Source organism: Protopterus annectens, chromosome 2.part0, assembly GCF_019279795.1.
Source record: "Protopterus annectens isolate FY-2018-M chromosome 2.part0, PAN1.0, whole genome shotgun sequence".
NCBI classification, from domain to species: domain Eukaryota; kingdom Metazoa; phylum Chordata; order Ceratodontiformes; family Protopteridae; genus Protopterus; species Protopterus annectens.
In genome coordinates, this window is record NC_056728.1 from 1,347,450,911 (window position 1) to 1,347,474,752 (window position 23,842).

The 23,842-nt window shown below is 41.4% G+C and overlaps 1 protein-coding gene across 1 annotated transcript in view; it reads left to right on the forward strand.

The window, feature by feature from the left end:
• The window catches only part of BBS7 (Bardet-Biedl syndrome 7), a 1,778,061-nt gene that overhangs the window by 695,266 nt on the left and 1,058,953 nt on the right, over window positions 1-23,842 (forward strand). The window contains exon 5 of the mRNA XM_044061529.1: window positions 22,327-22,513. Within this exon, the coding sequence (XP_043917464.1) occupies window positions 22,327-22,513 (187 nt within the window). The remainder of the gene's footprint in view (window positions 1-22,326; window positions 22,514-23,842) is intronic.

Sequence of the window (23,842 nt, forward strand, 5' to 3'; positions counted from 1 at the left end):
CCTTCATCGACCAGTGCCTTACCGTCTTTGAATTTTCTGGCACATTTTTCCAGGCTTCAAAGGGATCTGATCAAGAAGCTCTCGGATACCCAGGCAGGAGCTGTTTCTGAGGAGATAAGATAAATTTGCCTTTCAATCGGTTACCATGGGTTTTTGTCTAATTTGTCAATGTGGTTCTTCGCACATGCAACCGAAGGGACTACCAGAGCAGCAGGTTCAAACGTAGCCATAAGGAGACATGCTTGTATGCGACCTTGTGACTTTGTGGAGCCTTTATAGTCTTCATTCATCAATGATGGATCATCCTTGTTTGGCCCAAAGGTTATAAAAGCATCATCCAGGCATGAGAAAGATGGAAGGACCCATTCTGCTGTGGGCATGCGTTTCTCCACTCCTCAAAGATCCTTTTCCAGGAATCAGAGAGTTGGTGGGAAAATGTGGTTCAAAATCCAAAGGGCCTTTTCAGGACACACATGGTGGAAGTTCCCATAGATGCAGAGGGGTGAACTCTAAGGAAAGGTGCTGCCCACGTGGCAGAGGTGGCTTACAAAATCAGGATTTTAGAGATTCCTTTTCTGGAAAACCCTATCAGCATTTCTGAACAAAAGCCCGATTGCCATGCTCTGGAGGCAGTTGGGGGGCACTTGTCCTTGCACCAAAATGCCTGGCTAGAATTCAGAAGTTATACCATCTCTCCAATTTAAAAAAAAAAATCCCTGATGTTCCACCCAGTCAGAGAGAACCAGCAGTCCTAGAAATCCAAATACTGCTAGAAAAATGTCATTCAAGAAGTCTCACCAGACATAAATAGAGTCTGAAACTAACTCAAGATTCTTTTTAGTGCCAAAAAAAGACAGGGGACTGGAGACCAATTCTGGAACTCAGCTTATTGAACAAATACGTTTGGCAAACAAAATTCCGGATGGTCACGGTATAGTCCATTCTTCCATTGTTGGAGAAGGACATCTGGATGTGCTCGATAGAACTTCGGTATGCATATTATCACATAAAAATGGACAAACGCTCTAGAAGGTCTCTCTGCATCAGGCTGGGAGCCAGTCACTTTCAGTTCAGAGTTCTGCTCATTGGTCTCACCACAATCCCCAGGGTATTAACTAAATGCATGGTTGGTAGTAGCAGCTCTCTTGAGACTGCAAGGATGCTGGGTGTTTTCGTATTTGGGCGACTGGCTCATTACCACTCAGACCAGTCATCTGTTGATAGTAGCAAGGGACTACATCCTCCAGACTTGTTCAAACTGAGGAATAACTGTGAATTAGAAAAAAAATCTCAATTGACTCCAACTCAAAATTTAGAGTACATGGAAGCAATACAAAATACAAAAATTTTCTTGGTTCCCTTCCACCAGTGAGATTACAAAAAATCAGGGAACAAGTTGGAAAGATACAAAACAACAAGAAAGTACCTGCCCGTCTAGTCTTACAACCCCTAGGTTTAATGGCGGCTACAATAACTCTAGTTCCTTTGGCAAGATTTCATATGTGAATTCTTCATTGGCTACTTGCATCCTTGCATCTCAGTGGTCAGTACTTCACCAGCCTATGTCAGATCAGATTTTGGTTATCCATCTTTGCGGGAAAGATGTAGTTTGGTGGATGCACTCAAAAGAGATTTTTCTCTAGGCCGTTCCTTTGTCCCACCACAACCCAAGACCATAGTGACCATAGATGTCTCCCAGATTGGGTGGGTAGGGCATTTTCTGGACAAGACTGTCCAAAGCACTTGATCCCCCATCGACGCAAGTATGCATATCAACATTCTAGAAATGAGAGCAAAGATTTTTAGCATTGCAGGCCTTTCAAACTGTTGTCCCTGTAGGAACTGTTACGATTCAAACAGACAACACGTCAGTAGTTTTGTACAACAAACAGAGAGGAACGAAGTTTTATCCTCTTTGTCAAGAAGCACTAAGAGTGTGGCAGTGGGCGATTTCTTCCAACTGATTTCTGATGGCAATGCATATCTTAGGGAGTTCCAGTGTGACAAACTAAGCAGGTCTATTCTACCTCACAAGTAGTCTCTGAATCCCAAAGTGATGAAAAGGATTTTTCGTCAATGGGGTCAGCCATGCTGCAACCTCTTCACCTCACCTCTGAACAACAAGTGCAGCAACTGCTTCACCCTAATCCCCCACCGTGGGAGTTACCCAAGGATGCTGTTCTACACAATTGGCCCCCGGACGTCTGTATGCTTTTTCCCCTGATTCCTTTAATTCCAAAACTCCTATAGAAAGCCATCAGGGTGAAGAGCAGAGTCATCTTCATTGACCCTTACTGGCCTTGACAAATATGGTTCCCCTTTCTCTGGCCTTACCTGATACAAAAACATTGGACTCTGGATCCAGCTCCAGACCTCTTCTCCCATCCACAGGATTTGATAAACCCAAACTTCCAAACCTCAAGCTGACAGCATGGTTCCTCCAGTGCCATTAATTGCCAGGCAAGTTAAGTTTCCTTCCCCGCTATGTATAATTCTGTTAGCCTCTCATAAGCACTCTACCTCTACTCTCTATACTAGTAAATGGATGGGATTTACCTTTTGGTCCTGCAAAAGGAATATTGACCCCTCCCCCCTTTCAGCACCCATAGAAAAGATCTTAGGATTTTTATCCTCTCTTTTTAATACAGGAGCCTTTCATTTTACTATTAGAATTCATCTGGCAGCGATTACAAATTTTCAGAATGGTTTTGGAAATAATCCTTAGCATCATATAAACGATGTTAAGCATTTTTAAAAGGAACTCTCTTGCTGAAGCCCCCTGTTAAAGATTCTATCCCTCCCTGGGATCTAATCGTAGTATTGCAGTCCATTGTTCAGTCTCCCTTTCAACCTGCTGCTGAATGTGACCTGAAGTATTTATCTTGGAAAACCTTATTCATGGTAGCAATAACTTCTACCAGGAGGATTTTTGAAATTCAGACTTTATCTTGTAAGTCACCGTACTTGACTTTTCACAAAGACAGAGTTGCCTTAAGAACGAATCCCTCTTTTCTTCTGAAGGTAGTGTCAGACACTAATATTAATCAGACTATTCATCTTTCAGTATTCTTTCTCAACCTTTCCAAATAAAGGAGAATACTCCCTACATTTACTATGTGTTCAAAGACAGTTACATTTTACCTGCACAGAACAAAAGATATTCAAAAGTCAGACCAATTATTTGTTTTAAGTACCAAGACTGGCAGACCAGTTAGCAAAGTAACTTTAGCTAGATGGCTAAAAGGCTGTATATCCTTCATTTATGACTTGATTTACCTAGATCTGTAAAGGCTCATTCTACAAAATCTATAGCTACAGCAGCAGTTTTTCAATCTTGAGCTTCCATGGATGACATTTGTGCAACAGCGACTTGGGCTTCTCCTCATACCTTTATTGCTCATTACAATTTGGATCTGGTCTCCAGGGGAATAGCATCCTTTGGTTCAATGTTGCTCAGGAATATCCTTCCTTGAGTCCACTCAAGATTTAAGGTTGCTGGGGACTCTGTCCCATTGGTCAAGGATAAAATGAAGATTGACAACTTCAGATAAAGAAGTTATGTACTCACCATAACATTCCATCTGAGTTGTCAATGTTCATTTAACCTTGACTTCCCTCACTCCTTCTCCCCGGCCTTTAGAATTTCCTTTGGTGGAGCAGATATGGCACATACCTCTCCGTTTTGACTTGTGTTACATAACAGATATGTTTTTCATCATGCCTTCTGCTCTTATGTCAGTTTATCTATAATCTGCAAACTCAGTCTGAGGTAACTAGGAAAGATGCATTGTGGGTAGGGTTAAAGCTCAAGAGTTTTTGGCCTGTGTGCTGTAGGAACGGCCAAAATGGTTCTGATTCTTGGAACCGAACCCCATTCACTGGACAATGAAGATGGACAACTCAGATGGAATGTTATGCTGAGTACATAACTTATGTTTTTTTTTCTATCTCAACATGATGGCAACAGTTTGCTGAATTTTTTGCTGCTCTCTCCATAATATATTGTTTGATGTGAAGTTGTCCTGTCCCATCTTCATTCTATACTAATGGGTTCAGAACTGATCCTCTGTTCCAACTCAGCCGCTTACTAAAGCTCGAGGTCTCAGACTAGCTCATAACTCCATCCCTGTCCCATGATGCTCTAGTGTCTTCCCCAGATCTTGTTTGCCACTGAAACAGATCGGGTCGTATAACTAGCTCTGGCTAAATGATTCATATTTGCTTACTATTTTTTGTACATTTAATTGCTATAAATATTTTATCTTTGGTAGTGTTACATATTTCCTTAATTCGCTCATTGTTAGAGAGTGTATTTAAACTTTTCTTGTACTTTCTTGTAGTTAGTGGTGTGTGTTTTTAGGCCATCATTTTATTAGGCCTTTATATACCCTATCCCGTATTAGCATAGTCGTTTTGCAGTCAATTTAGCTTAGTTAGTATATAAATAGGTTTGTATTACCTTAGTCTAGTGTGCCTTGGAATTACCTATATTTAGACATAGCATTATCGTGTGTGCTTTAAATTAGTACTAGTTATTAGTTTTTGGTTTTATGGTAACTTAGTGAGTTTAGTTTGTTACCATTAAAATTGTTTTATTATTGTGCGTGTTTAAATTAGAGGGTTAGCCTTTTCTTCATGTGTGTATGCAATGTCTAAGCAGAAGAAAGAGCAGAAGCCTTTGGGTTTTAAAAAATGCCCTAAATGTTCCCAAAAGATGTCTATAACTGACGGGCATACAGAGTGTGTCTATTGTCTGGGGTCAGTTCATTTACAGGAGTCCTGTTCTATTTGTCACTACTTCAGCTCCAGAGGCCTCCATGAGAGGAAAAACAAATTAATATTGATGGGGTTGATAAAATATTCATTTCAAGAAACCTTAGAAAAGGATTAAAGTCCTTCTAAATCTCCCTCTTCTCATGACAAAACAGCATATCGGAGCCATCCACTAAATTACCCAGGATGTCTGACAGAAACACAAAAACTGACCATGACAGACCTACTACCTCGGCTCCATCTGTGTCGGATCCGACGGCAGTTCAAGTTCGGAGCCAGTCCTCTGTTCTGGAGCCGGTATCTCCGACGCTCGGGTCACTCTTACTACAATCTGCTGTGTCTGCACCATCCTCTTGATCCTCCAGAAGCCTGTTGGATTATGATGTAGATCGTATGGTGCAGAGATTGCTCAGGACACTGGCGCTGGCCAAAATTCTGTTGGAGCCAACTCAGAGAAGCTCGAAACTGACTGGAACCGTTCCCTTGACTTTGATTCCTCCTGTGTCCCCAGCAGTGGTGTTGGAGCCGGAATGCATGGATCTCGCTGTGGTGGAGCCATTGGAATTGAGACCCATTACAACCTCTTTGGTTTCAACCACTCTGACTACCTCGGTGCCGTTGGAGGTGTCTAGGGTCCAGGGAGGACAGTTGGATTGAAATTCTTTCGGTTTCGAACTTGCCTCTTTGGGCTTGGGCTCAAGTGAGCTGGGCTCCTACCTCAGCTTCGGAGCCAACCCCCATACTGCCAGGAGGATCTTCCGATTCCTCGGAACCAAGAGCCCCCCTGGACCATGGGAGAGGAGGCCTTCACAGCCATGAGGAGAGCTTTGTTACCAAGGACATCCTCACTGTTGGATCCGAGCATTCCACCCCCAAAAGCACCGGTATCCATCTCTGCACAGACGATTCCACAAAAGCGTAGATACCCTAAGACTCAGGACACCCCATTGGGTGAGACCCTTTCTTCCGAAACCTCTCCAGAGTGCCCCACCAAAGAGGTCCCTCGGAAGAAATTATGTAAGAGGAAGCATATCAACTCACTGGATGAGTCAATCGCATCAGACACGGACCTTGAGGAGTCAGAGGGGTCCCTACGGTCGCCCTGTGAAGATGTCTGTTTTGTGGACATCTCAGAGATCCTTAAATAGAGAGGTGACTGGAACCCCATTATCTCTTCTGATGAGGAGTTCATGTACCTGAAGGCTTTTGTGTCTCGACCTTCAGCCACCTGGGCGCCTCCGACTTTCAACACGCTCTTGGAGTTAGTCGAAAGGCGTGGAAGTCTCCGGACACAGTGGAACCTGTCACTAGGAAGTCCAACAAATTTATTACCTCGCCAGATGATAAAACTTTTTTGACTAAAGGAGTACCTGTGGATGCTATGGTGGTGACGGCGGTGGTCACACAAAACGGAGTTATCAGAGACTTCCACATCTGTCCATTCCCCGAATAAAGAGTCGCGTACAATAGACAGATATGGAAAGTGCGTGTTCTCAGTGGCGTTCACCCTCAGGTCACTGAATTACCTTACACATTTCACCAGATTGCAGAGAGCTGTCCTAAAAGAGATTGGAGATATGCTCCGGGGTACAGTAGCTGCGGAGGTAGCAAATAAGGTGTCTTCTCAGCTTGCCACCCTCAATTCACTGGTTAACTTATCCATGAGGCCCGTTTCTTATGCAGCCGATGGAGCGAGCAGGTCAATGGGTCGTGTAATTGCCTTTAGGCGACATCCCTGGATGCACTTGTGTAACTTCATGGAACCTTTCAAGTCATCGTTTGTTAATACCCAGTTCGAGAGCTTGTCCATGTTTGGGCCTAAATTCAAGGAAAAGCTCTCTCTCTGCCATAGGAGTCTGTTTTTCCACACCTTCTAGACCCTATCCCAAGGGCAAAAGTGGAGGGAAAATGTGGTTCCGAAAATCCAAGAGGGCCTTTCAAGACACACAAGGTGAACCTTCCTCCAGGGGCAGAGGAGGCAGTAATAATGGAAGACGCTGGCCATGCAGTGGGGGGGGGGGTCTGCAAAACTAGGGCGACCAAGAATCTTTCTTCGGCAAGCCCTACCAGCGTTCCTGAAAGGAGGCCCTCCTGTCCATCTCTGGAGGCAGTTGGGGGTCGCTTATCTTTGTACTCACAAGCCTGGCTAGAGATAACAAAAGACAAGTGGGTACAAAGTATCATATGCATAGGCTATTCAATCCCCTTTTCAGTGCCAGCTCCAAAGATAAAGAAAATCTCGGAAGTTCCACCAAGTCACAGGGCACAAGCAACCATAGAAGTTCAAAAATTCCTTCAAAAAAGAGTCATCCAGTCAGTCCCCGCAAACCAGATAGGATCCAGAACTTACTCAAGGTTTTTTTAGTTCCAAAGATGACAGGGGACTGGAGACCCATATTGGATCTCAGCAAACTAAACAAATCGGTGAAAAAGACGAAGTTCTGGATGGTCACGCTACAGTCAGTACTTCCCATTTTAGGGAAGGACAATTGGATGTGCTCTATAGACCTCCAGGATGTGTACTACCACATAAAAATGGACAGGCCATCCAGGAGTCATCCACACTTTGGGCTGGAAGCCAGTCATTTTCAATTTCGAGCTCTGCTCTTTGGCCTCACTACAGCCCCCAGAGTGTTCAAATGCATGGCAGTAGTTACGGCTCACCTGAGACATCTAGGATTCTGGGTGTTTCCATATCTAGACGACTAGCTTCTCACCGCCACCACCAAGCACCTACTCATTCAGACAAGAGACACTACACTGAAACTATGTGCCTAGCTAGGGATTTCAGTAAACTATGAAAAGTCTGCCTTATTGCCATCACAACATATTGTCTTTATAGGCACAGAGTTAAATACAAAAACAGTGTTAGTCAGACTTCCTCCAGACAGGCTGCAGACTTTTCGCCTTCAAATCCAGGGCCTCCTCTTCAAGACCAGGTTTCAAGCAAGGACAGTCCTGAAGGTACTGGGGACTATGGCAGCAGCAATCAATATGATTCCTCTAGCAAGATTACACATGAGAATCCTCCAATGGCTCCTGTTTACTCAATGGTCCATGCAAGAACTTCCTATGTCCCATTTCATAATCCTGATGGAATCCTGCAAGAAAGATCTTTGTTGGTGGCTTCACTCCGACCAAGTGATGATGGGTCGATTGTGATCCCCCCCCCTCCGCTCTGATAGCCACAGTGACCACGGACGCTTCCCAGATTGGCGGGGGGGGGTCATTATCAGAAAGAACAGCCCAAGGTACTTGGCAAAAGCATGAGGCTGATTTGCATATCAATGTACTAGAGATGAGAGCGGTGCTGATGGAGTTGCAAGCATTCCAGGACTCTCTTCAGATAGGTACAATTGCAATTCAATTCGACAACATGTCAGTTTTGTGCTATGTAAACAAGCAAGGAGGAACAAGATCTTATCCCCTGTGTTGAGAGCCCCTAAGAGTATGGCAGTGGGAGACATCCTCCCAGCGTTTTTTATAGTGATGCACATCCTGGGGAAATACAATGTGATAGCGGACAAAGTAGAGCAATTCTGATGTCTCACGAGTAGTCCCTGAAGAAAGAAGTAACGGAAATGATTTTTCGCAAATGAGGCCAGCCTTGCTGCAATCTGTTTGCCGCAGCCATAAACACGAAATGCAGCAGCTACTTTGTCTTGATTCCCCCCTCCGAGGGAGTCCCCAAGGGATGCACTTGTACACGATTGGCCTCCAGGAATCTGTACGCCTTCCCCCTTTTCCGCTAATACCCAAAGTTCTGCAGAAAGCCAGCAGCCTGGGAAGGACCTTAATTCTAATAGCCCCTTACTGGCCTCGTCAAGTCTGGTTGCTTTTCTTGAAGCCTCATCTGCAGGAAGAGTCCTGGATCTTGGACCTGGTGCCAGACCTTATGACTCATTTGTCGGGGGCTCTCCATCCATCTCTTCACTCCCTAAAGTTAACAGCATGGCTGCTCCAGTTGTGAATATAGCCAGACTACACAACTTCACCCCAGATGTTCAACACATCATAGTTTCTTCTCATAAGATGTCTACGAGAAGACTGTTTTGGCAAATGGAAGCGATTTTCAATCTGGGCTTCACAGAAACATATTGATCCTTACTCAGCACCTTTATCATCTATTCTAGAATCTTTGGCTAAACTTTTCAATGAGGGAGCAGCTGCAGCCAGCTATTAGAGTACAGTTAGCAACAATCTCAAATTTTCATTATTGGGAATGAGGGACTGAATATCATGTCTCATAAACTATCAAAAGCTTTTCTGAGAGGCACGAATTTGCTAAGACCACCCATAAAACCACCCCTTCCACCATGGAATCTAAATTTTGTATTTCCCCGCATAATCCTTTTCCCATTTGAACCTGTGTCATCGTGTAGCTTGAAATTTCTATCTTGGAAAACTCTTTTTCTAGTAGCAATTACATCAGCTAGAAGAGTCTCAGAGTTACAAGCCTTGTCAATCAAACCTCCGTACTTGATATTCTATAGAGTTTCACTACTCACAAACCCTTCTTTTCTGCCAAAGGTATGTTCAGAGTTTAATCTAAATCAAACTATCGATCTACCAGTTTTTTTCCCCAAAATATGGCAATAAGGCAGAGTACATGCTTCACCAGCTTGATGTTCATAGACAGCTACACTTTTACCTGCACAGAACAAAAGAATGCAGGAAATCTGGCCAACTCTTTGTATCATTTTCAGATCATAAAAAAAGGTCTGGCAGTAACAAAAACTGCTGTGTCCAGATGGTTATCAGATTGCATCTCTTTTACATATGAATCAATGAACAAACAATTGCCAAACAAAGTAAAGACACATTTTACCAGAGCGGTATCAACTTCTCAGGCCTTTAGGGCAAAATTACCAATAGATACTATTTGTGCAGCAGCAATGTGGGCAAAGCCTCATACATTTATCACTCATTACAAAGTAGACTTGTCCTCCAGGGACAGGGCCTCTTTTGGGTCCACTTTTCTGAAGAATATTCTCCCGTGAGCCACCCAGGAAAGATAGTGCTAGGGACGCTGTCCCATCAGTATAGAATGAAGACGAGATAGGACAACTTCACATAAAGAAGTTATGTACTCACCATAATGTTCCATGTGAGTTGTCCATCTCGTCTTCATTCTTACTTCCCACCCTCCTACCCCCAGCCTTTTTGCTTTGGAGGATCGAGAGGCTCTTAGTTAGACATCTGATGAGCTTTGATCCTCTTCTTGGCTTGTAAGTTATGTGTATAGGTGTATATATGTATGTATATATATATATATATATATATGTGTGTGTGTGTGTATATAAATGTATAGCTATATATATATATATATATATATATATGTGTGTATATATATATATATATATATATATATAAGGATATAAATACATCAACAAACAAGACCTGAGGAAGACAGTAGAGCATCATGGGATAGGTATGGAGCCACAAGCTAGTTTGAGACCTCGAGTTTTAGTAAGCGGCCGAGTCGGAAATGAGGATCGGTTCCAAACCCATCAGTATAGAATGAAGATGAGATGGACAACTCGCATGAAATGTTATGGTGAGTGCATAACTTTTTTTTTTTATCATGATGATCCATCTGACAGTAACAAAGTTGAAATTCCTTTAACTTTCTGTTGATTTCCATCAACTTCCTAGTAGCTTTAATTATACTGTAAAGCAATTGCAAGTAGTAAGTCAAGAAGTGGCAAACATTTCAAGCTTATATTTGTCTTCAGCATGGGATTTTTTAAAACTATAACTTGACAACAAAGCCAATAATTTTCAGTATTTAGATGGTCTGAGAGTTTAGTAGGCTAATATAGCTGCTAACTAAATTAATTTTTTTTTGCTGGTTTTCTTCTATCCATATGTCTGTCAGCAGCTCCCTCTTTCTCAGTTGACCCATTCATTCATTCATTCCCTATCTCCAGAGCAAGAGTCAACTATGAGAGACCACTACTTACACAACTATTAGAGTGGTTTGGGATTTTTTTTTTAGTGGTCTAATCCCCACATACCTGGCAAAGCACCAGGGAGGGGATATGCAATGGGCTGACTACTGGGGACATCCCCTCACTTCCACAGTCCTCCAAGCAACACTGCCTCTTCCTTGATATAAGTGGTGGTTTCCCCAGTCTCCAGCAGGGAAATTTCATCATCCTGTATGTCCCTAAGTATGCTGCCCCCCCCTCAAAAAGAAAACAAATAATACATGCCCTTTCAAACCCAGTTGCCTGGGTTGCAATCAGGGTTCCATCTCTTTGTGCTGTGGAGCCAGGCTAACCAGGTAATATATGTTAAAATTTGGAATGTTTGTTCCACCATTGATTGTAGATCAAGTTGCATAGTTAAACTGACTCTAGATGTTCTGTTATTCCATATGGAAGATAAATATTTGTCAGTTTAAAAGCTTTGGTATCAATTTGGTACAGTGAATTATTAAAATAATTTCTAAAAAGCAATACTTTTAATATTTGAAGCTCTAAAACAATCAGATATTTGGTAATCTTAATGACAACATTAATAATAGAAACATTGTTGGCCATGTGACATTCTTCAGAATGCTTTGAAGAATTTATCAAAATGTAATACTTAATCATTTTACATGTGATATATTTTCCATTGAAAGTTTACAAATCCAAGAAATTGGTGAACAAAGAAAAGATCTCATTCAGTGAGTTGAAGTTTTTGTAAAGTTTAATAAACTCTGTAAACATTTTTTGATGATGTTTTATGCCTTACATGAACAAAGGTCCAGGCTTATGGGAAACAGTGTATTTGATTTGTTTGGCTGGTTATTGTCTGTATTTCAAGTATAAGTAAGGGAATGTGTTTATCACTACTTCAGTGGTGCAGGTCACCTGACTATACCAGATGTGGGGACTCCTCTTATCTTTCTTACTAATTTACACATTTTTGTGTTTAAATTTTTCATGCATGTGAGAAATATGATTGTGTGGTATTATGGTTTTATGTTGATGTGTGTTGTAATTCTTACTTGGAAAAGTAATAGAAAAATACTGTTGGAAGTATTGCAGCATTTCTTCTATCTAAAATATTAAAAAATATTTTATAGCACACTTTTTCATAATTGATTGTGGATGTGACACTGCCAACCCAGCTATCTGGAATTTTGTAAATTATCATATGTCATTTGTGAATATTAATATGATTCATATGCTTGTCTTACAAATGTAAGAGAGTATGTTATGTGTATATTAAAGTACTGGTGCAGAAGTGTGTGTTGAACAGGGTTTGTACAGTACTGAGCTTCAAGGATGTGCCCACAGTGTACCCTACTGGAAAAGAACAGAAATGTATATAAACTCTATACCTGTGCATATCTATGTTTTAATGGTAGAAGATGAAACATACACAGAGTTAACTTGCAAAACGTCAAGAAAATAAGTTGAAATTAAAGTGTTTTGTGATTGTGTTATCTCTCAGTTTTATTGCAGCAAGCAGACACGATGTCTAGAGCTAGAAGTGTTTCTGTTGTCTGAAACAGAAATAATTACTAGATTTCAAATGTAAAAGCATTTTATTGTTTTACGACTTCCAAGTTCTGCAGACTTCTGAAAGATATGTAATTCTCACATAGAGATGTTAAAAATTCTGTTAGTATCTATATTAGCCTGGGAACTGAAGTCAGGTGACAGAGTGATGTCATCTAAGCTAACCCAGCAGTAATGTTTATTATTAATTTAAGAACTTAGACAGAGATGGACATTTTGTATCTTGTCTTGGACCTAGAAACATCCACTCAGCACTTCTGCCTGCGTGTTGTCTGTGCGTAAGACTTAGGGCATAGCGTCTCTCTTAGGTATTGATAGGAATATAGTAAAGATTAGTTTAGATGTTTTCTGGGTATTTATTTGAGACTGTCCTGCAATGTTTTAAAATATTTCCTGTGAGTCTGAACTCTGAAGTAACTGTGTCTGTGTACTGAGTATTGTCTTGTTCTTTTATTATTTATTATTAAATATATTTAAAACTATCTTTGTGGCTAATATTCGTGACACATATTTAAGCTCTTAGGGTATTTGCATATGTATTTGGTTACACTGTACAGGCCACTCCTAAATAGCCTTGCTGTTGGTCAGACTACCATTTGGATTAATAGTAACATTACACAGTAAGGGCTTAATAGCTGATAAGTAAGGGTGGCTGGTGGAAACTGGTACTACCTTATAGTCTGGACAGAAGGGGGCATAGATAGTAAACTTGTGCCAGCCTTTCCCAGGTGTGTATGTGTGTTTGTATATCAATCAAATCTCAGTGTGTGTGTATCAGCTACTTGGGCAGGGACACGAAGCACTGGCTGGACAAAGAAGGTGCTGGAGGTCTTAGCTTGGCCACTTGGCTGAGATCTTAACCCTATAGCCATGCCAGTGGGGAGTCTTATTGGGGATCTGGAGAAAGAGGGAGAAACCAGCCTTAGACTGACTGTGATCTCTGTGTGCTCTTAAGGGAAATTGTACTTGTACTTGTCATCCTTCCACTGTGTATGTCCCTCACTGTTGCCACTGGTGAGGATTGAGGCTCTTTGATTACTGGGCCAGTGCAGGGGCGTCACAGTATGCCAGAAGAGTTATCTTTTCCTGACACTATTAACAAAATGAGGTATTGATTTTAGTGGGAACATAATTAAATTTCTATCTCCCAGCAAGTGTATTATGATTTGTTACAACTGGAGTTTCATCAGCCTGCAACTATCCTCCTGTATTGAATGCCTTTGAGGGTGGTTTCTTAGTAGCCTGCATTATGTCTGACAGTCATCCACCTGCCCTCCTCCACTCCCTCAAAAAAATCTGGCAGATTATATAAAGTATCACAGGCACATAAATTCTTGTTCTGTTATTCCAAGTCAGATTTGCAGTGATGTATTTATCTGTCTTCTGCTGCTAAAAGTAATATGAGTGCTAATCGTGCCTTTCAACTGTCTAGATTTTAGAAGAGAGTCCAGATTTTTGCCTCATATTTTTGGTCTATTCCTCATAATAAAAGTTGTGATTTTCTGGAAAATCCTCGAGGATAGAAGTCACTAAATAATGACATATATTTGAGTTTTCGATTATCATATCTTTCAGAAAATGAATGTCAACACAAATCCTGTTATTCTAGCAACTTCTTAAGTTTATAACAGCTGTTGTTGTGTCTTTCGGCGTTTCCCGGTTAGGGGTCGCCACAGCGGAACTCCAGTCCGCTTATGATTGGCAGTAAATTTTTAGGTGCCGAGTTGCCAGCCCTGACGCACAACCTTCAACGAAGGTACGCCCATTCACGCAGAAGACGCTCTAGCTGAGAATCGAACCGGACAGCGTCTTGCTGTGAGGCGACAATGCTACCGCAGCACCACCACCACAGTAAGCTCCTAAGTTTATAACAGCAATATTTAAAATTTGTCCCCCCATTATTTTATGCTTTGTCCAGATTTCTTGCACTAAGAGGTTGAGAAGCATGGTGCAAATCTCATTCCCTCTGGCAAGGATAGGAAAGTTTTTGATAGAACTGGGAATATAGATTATTCTTCTGTTACTTTCCTTGTTTGTTATTCTTCTGTTATTCTGTTAATTTTCAGAGCGTTGAACTGCCAGGCTCACATGTTAACATTTTTACTGACATTTTTTTTGAGACCATGAGGGGGTTAATTGTTAATCATCCCTCTTGGGAGGTTAAAATGTCTTTGAATTCCCTAATTGTGTCTGCTTCTTATGTACCCAAAGACTCTTTAAAGTGTTGTTATGATTCTGCTGGTGCTGTTTCCAAAGTTGCTGGTACTGAGTCATTTATGAGATCTGCTTGTTTACATTCTCAAAACTTAAAATATGTTAAAACAGAGATTTTAAATTCTGACAGACAGGTATGTTCCCTTTTGCCCTTCTGCTGCTGAGGTCTTTAAAAGATTTGATGAAAGAGGGAAATTGATTCAGGGGGTACTCAAATGTTCCAACCTTTGTTTTCTAAGTTAGATATAATTTTCTTTCTAATTCTGGACCCTTTTACGAAAAGCAGATCTGATGTTGTCTTTCTATCCATTCTTCTATATATAGGCCTAGGATCTGAAATCGGATCCGTCTTCGTCCACTTCATAGCTTAGGATCTGGTACTCAGGCTCCTCCTCCTACCCATAGTTCCTTTGTATCATGGGAGCTGCCTCATATCTTGTTTGCTGTTCTACAGCTGACTGGTTCTGTGGTGCTCCAGGTGTTTCCATTACATCAACATTGTTATTCCGATAAAAATATTCTTCTTTTTCTACTTTTGTAGCATTATCTTCCTTTTCTAAATATATACATATATTTATCTATATTATAACATATTTTTCTTTTTATGGTTTCTATATAGGTAGTTAGTAGACTATTTCTAAATACTTTCACTGTTAGTAGAAAAGACTTGTGTGATCGTGTGATTTTTGTCTTAATTGTTGCCTTTTCATTGGTTACTATAATGTTATATGTGTGAGAAACCTTCTGGTTTCAAAAAATGTGTGATACTGCAGAAAACAGAGCAAAACTGACACAAGAAAACAAAAACAAAACCCACTGGTCAACATGCAAATTTTTAATTTGATCAATCTGGTACCAGATTGATCTAATTAAAAAGTTTGCACATTGAGCAGCGGATTATTTTATTGTTTTCTTGTTTCCAAAAAATATGTGGCCTGTGCCTAAAAGCTACCCATCTCAGGAGCAGGACAAATGTGTGTATTGTCTGAGTCCAGCACACCTAGATATTTCTTGTTCTATTTGTGAAGCTTTTGGGCACAGGGCCATAGTGGAGAAGAGGAATAAACTTATCTTCGGGGCTGTAATTCCATCTACATTTAGTGTCAAAATCACGTCTTCTTTTTCCCCTTCTATGAGAGCAGGGAATTCTTCTCTATGTTCTATGTCTCCAGTGCCTAAATCTAAAGATAAACAAAATAAGATATAAGACATCCAGAAAATATTCTCCGGATCTGTCACTATCTCCAAAAGTAGCTAAACCCTCGGATCCAATGCCCCCACTGGATGTGATAGTGGTAGGCCCAATGTTCTCTCCTCCCTGGTTCTCCCCCGAACTGGTGTCTCTGAGACTGAGATCACCAGTCCTCCAGGAATTGATCCTTCACTCCAAGCCTCCTTTTTCTACATCTTCAAAGGCAGTCAGGTCTTCTTGAAGCCTCACTAAAGCGGATGTGGACAGGATGATGAGGTGGTTCTTACAGACCCGGATCTAATTAGTTGTACTATCAACTCCAGCCACCATTGGATCCAGTAGAGAATTGTACCTTCATTACCCAGTTGTCATTCCTTCTCCAATTTGACTGCCCAGATCAGAGTCTTTGGATCCTACTTTAGCCCAGGGTAAATCTGTATCAAAGCTGAGTATCGTCAACTTTGATAAGGTCTCTGTCAAGGTTGGCTCTGACTCTTTCAGAGCCATAAGTCTGTGTCAATTCTGAGAAATTAGGTTCAGATCCAAGGTCTTCTTTCCTGTAGGAGCTTCAGCCCTTGACATATACGCTCTGGTGACTGCCTCAGATCTGAGCCAAATGGCTTCCAGAGTTGAGCTTCTCCCTAGGGCTTCAGATCCAAAGAAGAAGTTCCCTGGATTCATTGTAGGCTGAGCTTTTGAGAGGTCCAAGAGAGTGCTTTCCCTACTGAGGGCTAGAGTCTCTCCATCTCAGTTAGATTCAACTGTCCCCCATAAAATCTCCCAGGTTCCGCAGCCTGGCCATGTTGTCCCCTCAGGGCAGCCAGTATCTTGAGAACCTTGAGCCTACTCTCCCACATGAGAATACATATGTTTCTGAGTCCTCTGGAATCCACTGAAGAGGGACCTAGGAGGCAGAAGTGTAAGAGGAGGCACTTAGACTTCCCAGAAGAGTCACCAACCGCTGATACTGATTTTGATGAAGGAGAATTCTTTCATATCCCTTCTTGAGGATTTCTTGTTCAAAGAGATTCTTGAACTACTTAGACAGTAAGGGGTTTGTCTTCCCAGGCACTTTCTTTGGAGGAATTCATTTTTCCTCAAGGCATTTTGTTCTGGCCCATCTACATCTGGGTGGTATCACCTGAGATTGTAGATCGTGTCTCATCCTGGGTGTGGAAGGAGCCTGATGCAGATGAGCCTATTCCCAAGAAGCCAGACAAGTTTCTGGTGACCTCAAAAGATTGTCCACATTAGAGCAAGGGCCCGGCAGTGGATTCCATAGTGGAGGTGACAGTCACCAAGAAGGAGCTTGCAGAAGAGAGCTCCTCTATCCATCTGTGAAATTGGGACTCTTGAGCCTTGGACAGGTTTGAATTAGAACGTTTAATTATTTGGCACATTTTTCATGACTTTAGAGAGATTTGGTACAAGAAATCTTCATTTCTATTTAGGGAACTTATCTGTGGATCAGAAGAAGACACTTGATTCCCAAATGGCTACCTTCTTATCCCTATCCAATGCTTCTATGCACCTCGTATTTAATGCCACAGAGGGGGTGTCTAGAATGGCCGGCACAGATATTTCCATCAAGAAGAATGCATGGATATGGCTTTGTGACTTCACTGAGCACTTCAGGACAGCCTTCATTAATGCCCCTTATGACAGATGAACCTTGTTTGGACCTAAAGTTAAAGAAACTGTTTCCAGGAGTGAAAAGGATGGTACATCCCTATCTGCCATAGGGATCAAATTTTCGACCCCTCCCCCAGCAGACCTTCACCAGGAATCAGAAGGCAGGGAAGAGAATGTGGTTCAGAAAATCTCAAAGGTTTTCGTCCATCTCTACTGGGGAACAGAGCTCCCAATGGCAGAGGGGGAAACTCTTACAGTGGACATTGCCTGAGAGGCAGAGATGGTCCTCAGAATCAGGGTTTCAGAGGTCCATTTTCAGAGAAGCCATTTCAGTGCTTTTGAAAGCCCCAGTTATCCTACTCTGGAGGCAGTCAGGGCGGCACTTGTCTTTGCACCCTATGGCCTGGACATCCATCACTCAAGACAGGTGAGTGCAGAGAATAATTACCAGAGGCTATTTCATACCATTCCACTCTTCTTCTCCACTTCAAAAGAAAATTACAGACGTCCAGCCTCACAAAGGGAATTTGCAGCTTCAAACATAGAGAAGCTTATAAAAAAACAACATTCAAGAGGTCCCACCAGACCAGAAAGTGTCCAGAACTTACTCAGTATCCTTTTTAGTGCCAAAGAAAAGCCAAGAATTGAGACCAATTTTGGATCTAAGTCGACTGAACAAATACATTGCCCAAGCCAAGTTCCGGATGGTCACGGTTCAATGTGCTTGATAGATCTCCAGAATGCATACTCCCATTTCACAATGAACAGGAACTCTAGGAAGTATAGTTGCTTCTGGCTCAGAGCCAGTCACTACCAGTTCAGAGGTCTGCCTTTGGTCTCACCACAGCCCCCTGGGGGTTCACCAAATGTCTGTCAGTAATGGCAGCTCACCTACAATTGCGTGGATTCTGAATGGGTTTCTTTATCTGGATAACTGGCTCATAACTGCCCCATCCAGGGATTTACTCCTTCTGTCCAGGGATTCCTTGCTGTGTCTGTATATCAATCTTGGAATATCAGTAAATCTTCAGAAATCTCAACTTTGGCCAGCTCAGTCTCTACAGTTTATTGGAGCTCATCCAGACATGATGACACTTACTGTGAAGCTTCCTCACAAGCTGAACAATTTTGTCATGAAAGAAACCACTGGCCAAGCTGGTTCTCCTCTTTCTAGGTTCTCTGGCTACCTCCATTACTCTGGTCACCCTAGCCAGATTCTACGTGAGAGTAATTCAGTGGATACTTTCAGTACAATGGTCCATCAGGCATCAATCCGTCAATCCTCTGATCATTCTCACAAACATTTGCAGACAACACATTCATTGGTGGTTGACTACCCCTCTACTTCAAGAGGCATGCCCCTTTATTCTTCCTGCTCTTCAGGCTACAGTGACCACAGACACTTCCCTATTAGGAAGAGGGGTCATTTCTTGAGAAGGACAGTCCAGGGAATGTGGTCTCCCGTGGAGGCCAGTCTACACACCAGTATCTTGGAGATGAGAGCATTTCAGGGTCCTCTCCTTTGGATGTGATTTCCATTCAAACGGACAACATGGCTATCATTTGGTATATCAACAAGCAGGAAGGAACCAGATATTACCCACTGTGTCAGGAGACCATGAGAGTATGGCAATGGTTGATATCTTCACACCACTTTCTGATAGCAACACACATCTTGGGCAATCCAACGTTCTAGTGGATATGTTGAGCAGATCCATTCTACTCCCTCACAAGTGGACCCTCAGTCCCCTTGTAGCACAGCAAATTTCAACTGCTTGGGGCATCCTTGTTGTGATCTTTACTTCTGCTGTGAACACAAAATGCAATAAATTCTTTGCTCTGATCCCCTGCAAGGGGGAGTCATCCAGGGATTCTCTGATACACTCTTCTCTCCCAGGAATTCTTTAAGCCTTTCCCCCTCATTCCAAAGATCCTGCAGAAAACAATGGCACTGAAGCTTTCTGTCATCCTATTTGCCCCTCATTGGTCTCAATAGGTGTGGTTTTCCTTCCTATGGCCTCCTCTAGTTCATTCTCCTTGGGATTTGGGCTTGGACCCAGCTCTGATATCTCACCTGTCCAGAGATCTTCATCTTGGACATACGAATGCTCAAACTGACTGCATGGTTTCTCCAATTCCAGTGATGGCTCGACAGTCCAGGCTTCCACCTTCTGTTGTTCACATTTTGTCTTCCTCTCATCAGCCTTCTACTAGGAAGATATACAAAAGTAAATGGTAAAGATGTTCTGTTTGGGCATCAGAAAAAGACCTTGACCTATTTTCAGCTCCTCTTTCTGCAATTTTGTATATTCTGGCTCATCTTTTTCAAGGTTGAGCAAGCTATTCTACTATTAAAGTACAATTGACAGCAATCTCTGCTTTTCATGCAGGGGAAGGACACATCCCTGTAGCTTCTTTGTTTATTTAAAGCCTTTCTTTGAGGTAGCTTCCTGCTACATCCCCCTCTTAAAGATTCAATTCCACCTTGCGATATTACAGTTGTCTTGATGCTACTGTTAAAGTTGACCTGAAGTACCAGTTGTGGAAAACCTTATTTTTGGTGGCCATAACTTCTGTAAGAAGGATTTCTGAGCTGCGGACACATTCTTCAAAATCCCCTTATTTGATTTTTTTATAAACAGAGTTTGAGGACAAATCCATCCTTTCTTCCAAAGGTGGCATCAGAATCTTCCATCAATCAGGCAATACGTTTGCAAGTATTCTTTCTGAATTTCTCCAGCACGGTTGAATATACCTTGCAGTTACTGGATGTTTATTGTTAATTGGGTTTTACTTGCACTGAATTGCCTCTATCAGAAAATCTGAACAACTGTTTTATTTCATTTGCAAAGGCTAGGTTGGGACAAGCAGTATCAAAGATTTCCACCTCTAGATGGCTGACACAATGTATATATTTTGTATATCAGCAAAAAGGACTGTCCTTGGCTTCAGAACTGAAAGCTTATGCAACCTGATCGGTGGGATCATCTACAGCCGTTTTTTTCAGTGCCCTTTTCAATGATTTTTGTGCTGCAGCTACCTGGTCAAAATTTTTCCCTGTAAAATGGACATTCAGTCTAGAGCCAGATCTTCATTTAGCTTAGCTGTACTCAGAAATAGCCTTCCTTAAGGTACCATCAGTTTCAGTCCTGCATTAACTGAGTCTCAATTGTTTGATCCAGGCTTTAGTTTTTCCATAGCTGTGATGTATCTGTCAGATGTGTAAAATTACCTTAACAGGTTAGATGACCAGTCTCTTCACACTTGCAAGATGTTCTTGATTGGTACTTTTTTGGCACTTTGTTAGGAACCTTGCTTCTCCTTAGGACCTCAGATTTATGCTAGGAAAAACCATTGCCTTCACCTAACCACCTCACTGTGTGGAACTAAAATCCTTATCTCTAATTTATTTTCTTGGCAACAGCCACATCAGTGGAAAGATATCCGAGTCCAGAGTTCTACCTGTTTACCCTTCCATGGGAACTGTATGAAAATTCATCCCCTATCACAAAGCTGGCAACATCAACTAGTGTTTTTGTTTTAATGCATCTTTTTCTCCTGTCAGCTCTTCTGTAGCCTGAGACAGCACATTCGTTCTCCATGGATAAAAACCAGCCACAAAATCATTATCCAGGTAGCCATCAGGTTTTTGGCCTATCTTTGTTGCCCTATGTGGCAATCTGACATGGGCAAGGTTCCTACAGTGGCACTCCTTTATTCATGATTACTTCTGTGCATGAGTCAAATAATGGCTGATGAAAAAGACACGCTGGTTGGTTGAGCAGTATGTCTCCGTGCATACTCCTACATGCTACAATACCCATCACCATTCTCCCTTATTCCAAGATGAGTGAGCTTGGTATCAGACAGTCACTCCCATTCTAGCTTGTGGCTGTTTCAGTGAAGTTTGCTAGTTATGTTGCCTCTCAATTATCTGAGGTCACAGTCAGAGTTTTATCTCAGTTCCCTGACCTTAACCATACCATTTGTTTGCTATTTTTGTTCCCCAGCTACTTTAATTGAAAAACAGTATTTCCTGCCCATTATGACCATTCTTAGAACACTTCAGATAGTACAGTAATGAACAGTTCCTTTCAGCAAAGATACCCAGCTTTTTTTTCTCCTCTGCAAAAAGAGAAGGTAAAAAGTCACTAGCCAGTGACTAAGTGGTTTGCTCACCTCATATTTTTTGTCATGAGAATTAGGACTAGCTTCCGCTGCATACTTCCTCAGGTTGCCAAAATTTGTACTCTTCTGACTAGATCCTCAGTCTGTACCTCTACCAAACACTGCAGACTTAACTTTGTGCAGGTATAATGCTTCTTTCATTACTACCATCTTGGGGGGCTTTGCTTCATAAGATCCTTCATGCAGAAGGACAGTTGGTGCCGCTTTCAGCTCTGTCTTTAGAAGGCATCTACAGCCAAAATATCTTAAAGTACAAAATTCTGTGAGATACTCAATGTAGAAGCTTAGTGATGTAAGCTGTGAGCCACAGGCCCAAAATACCCTTCATGCCCCATGCTGTTTTGCTTTCTGCAAATATAGTGTTATGAGCCACGCACAAACATTCCTTTATGGTCTTCATAATCTGGAGGAATTGGTGGATTTAGTTTAGCAGCACCTGTTACAGAAACTAGGGATGGTCCAAAGAATTGCACCACAGATACTGGGAATGAAAGCTGCCAAGCTGTCCTAGAATCTGAAAGGCACAGTCTTGAAGGTTTCTGCATCCAAAGCTTACATTTCAAAGATGTATTACATATTTGGCACTATTAGAGTTGGATTAAAGGGAGTAAAAAGTACTTTGTGATGTGAAAAAATGTGACATTTCAGTGGTGTTGACTTTTAAGGCAATGTTGCTGTGTATATGTGGCCTCAGAGTAATGAGCTTTCATTTCTTCCACAACAGAAAAGTTTAAATCTTAGAAAAGTTGTAGGAGTCAAGTCATCTTATGTTTTCAATGTTTTAAGTCTCCATATATATTTGTGTTCCAACAGGTATGTGTCTGGTGCAGATCTCTTGCTGTGTGCTAGTTACATCTACAACCATTATGCTGACTGCAAAGATCAGAACTACTATCTTTCTGGGGATAAAATCAATGATGTTATATGTTTACCAGTGGAGAAGATTGGTCAAATGAGGCCCATACTAGCTTGCCAAGACAGAGTTCTCAGGGTTTTGAAGGTAATGTTTAGCTGTATTGTATATCTTTATTTTACATAATATTTTCAGTGTGTTTTCTGATTTTATTTGTTTAGTTTAGTATGTATGCAAATTAACTAGGTTGTCCTGCTGGATTGTAATGTATGTTCAGGGGGAGGCCTGGGTGAAAAGTTTCAGACATAGACAGCATGTGGTACTTAATACAAAGATGTGTAATTTAATTACTGTGACACAGATAAATTGTGAAATAAAGGCGCAAATACTAAGTGTTACAACCATTATCTTAAACAGGGAAATAATACATTTTCTGTAACAAAGATCAGTTATGCAACACAGAAAAAAAATCTCACATACTGATCTCAGTAGTAATGCAAGCAGGTAGTTTACATGGTTTTATTCAATTATTTTGCACAACCACAAATACTAAAGACATCTTCAGTGCTCACCTTAGACCCAGGCTTCAGACTGCTCAGTAATTTGGCAACAAAAGCATAAATGATGGTGATGATGATAATGATGAAATTAGATCTTATATCAGCGTCCATCATCTTAGCTGTACATTTTTTTGTCAGGCGCATGCCACAGAATTTGCTTTAAAATTATAATCAAAGAATCATACTCATTTGTTCAGTTTTCTGTAAGGAGATGTACACTATGACAGTAATTCATCTAACTTCTTGGGATTGAACGTCCGGGGAAAATGCATGTAGTACAGTGCTGTTTTATTGCTCTTTTATTTCATATTATTAATGTTTACACTAGGACAGCTACAATATATAAGTTAGAGTGAATGTTAAATTGTAGGTCAGACAGAAGTTAAATTTACAAATAATTTACAAATTACAAGAGTCTCAGAAATGCTGGTAAGACTCAGATTTGAGAATATTGTTGGCATTATACCATGGGAAGTTGTTTTATCACTTTGAATGTTATTTAATAATAATTGTTACTGATTAAGAAATGTTATTTATCCGCAGTGGTGGTGCTGTGGTAGCGTTGTCGCCTCACAGTAAGATGCTGTCCGGTTCGATTCTCAGCTAGAGTGTCTTCTGCGTGGAGACATGCGTGAATGGGCGTACCTTTGTTGAAGGTTGTGCGTCAGGGCTGGCAACTCGGCACATAAAAATCAACTGCCAATCATTAGCGGACCGGAGTTCCGCTGTGGCAACCCCTAACCGGGAAAAGCCGAAAGACACAACAACTGATTAAGAAATGTTATTTCAGAATTCATTGTGTACATGTGTGCACTGCTAGAAGGACTTTTTTCTTTAGCAGCTAGGGTACATTTTTTTATTCAGTTAAGCATATTTGCAGAGTCTGATATTTGTATAATGCTGATGTAAGTTCATT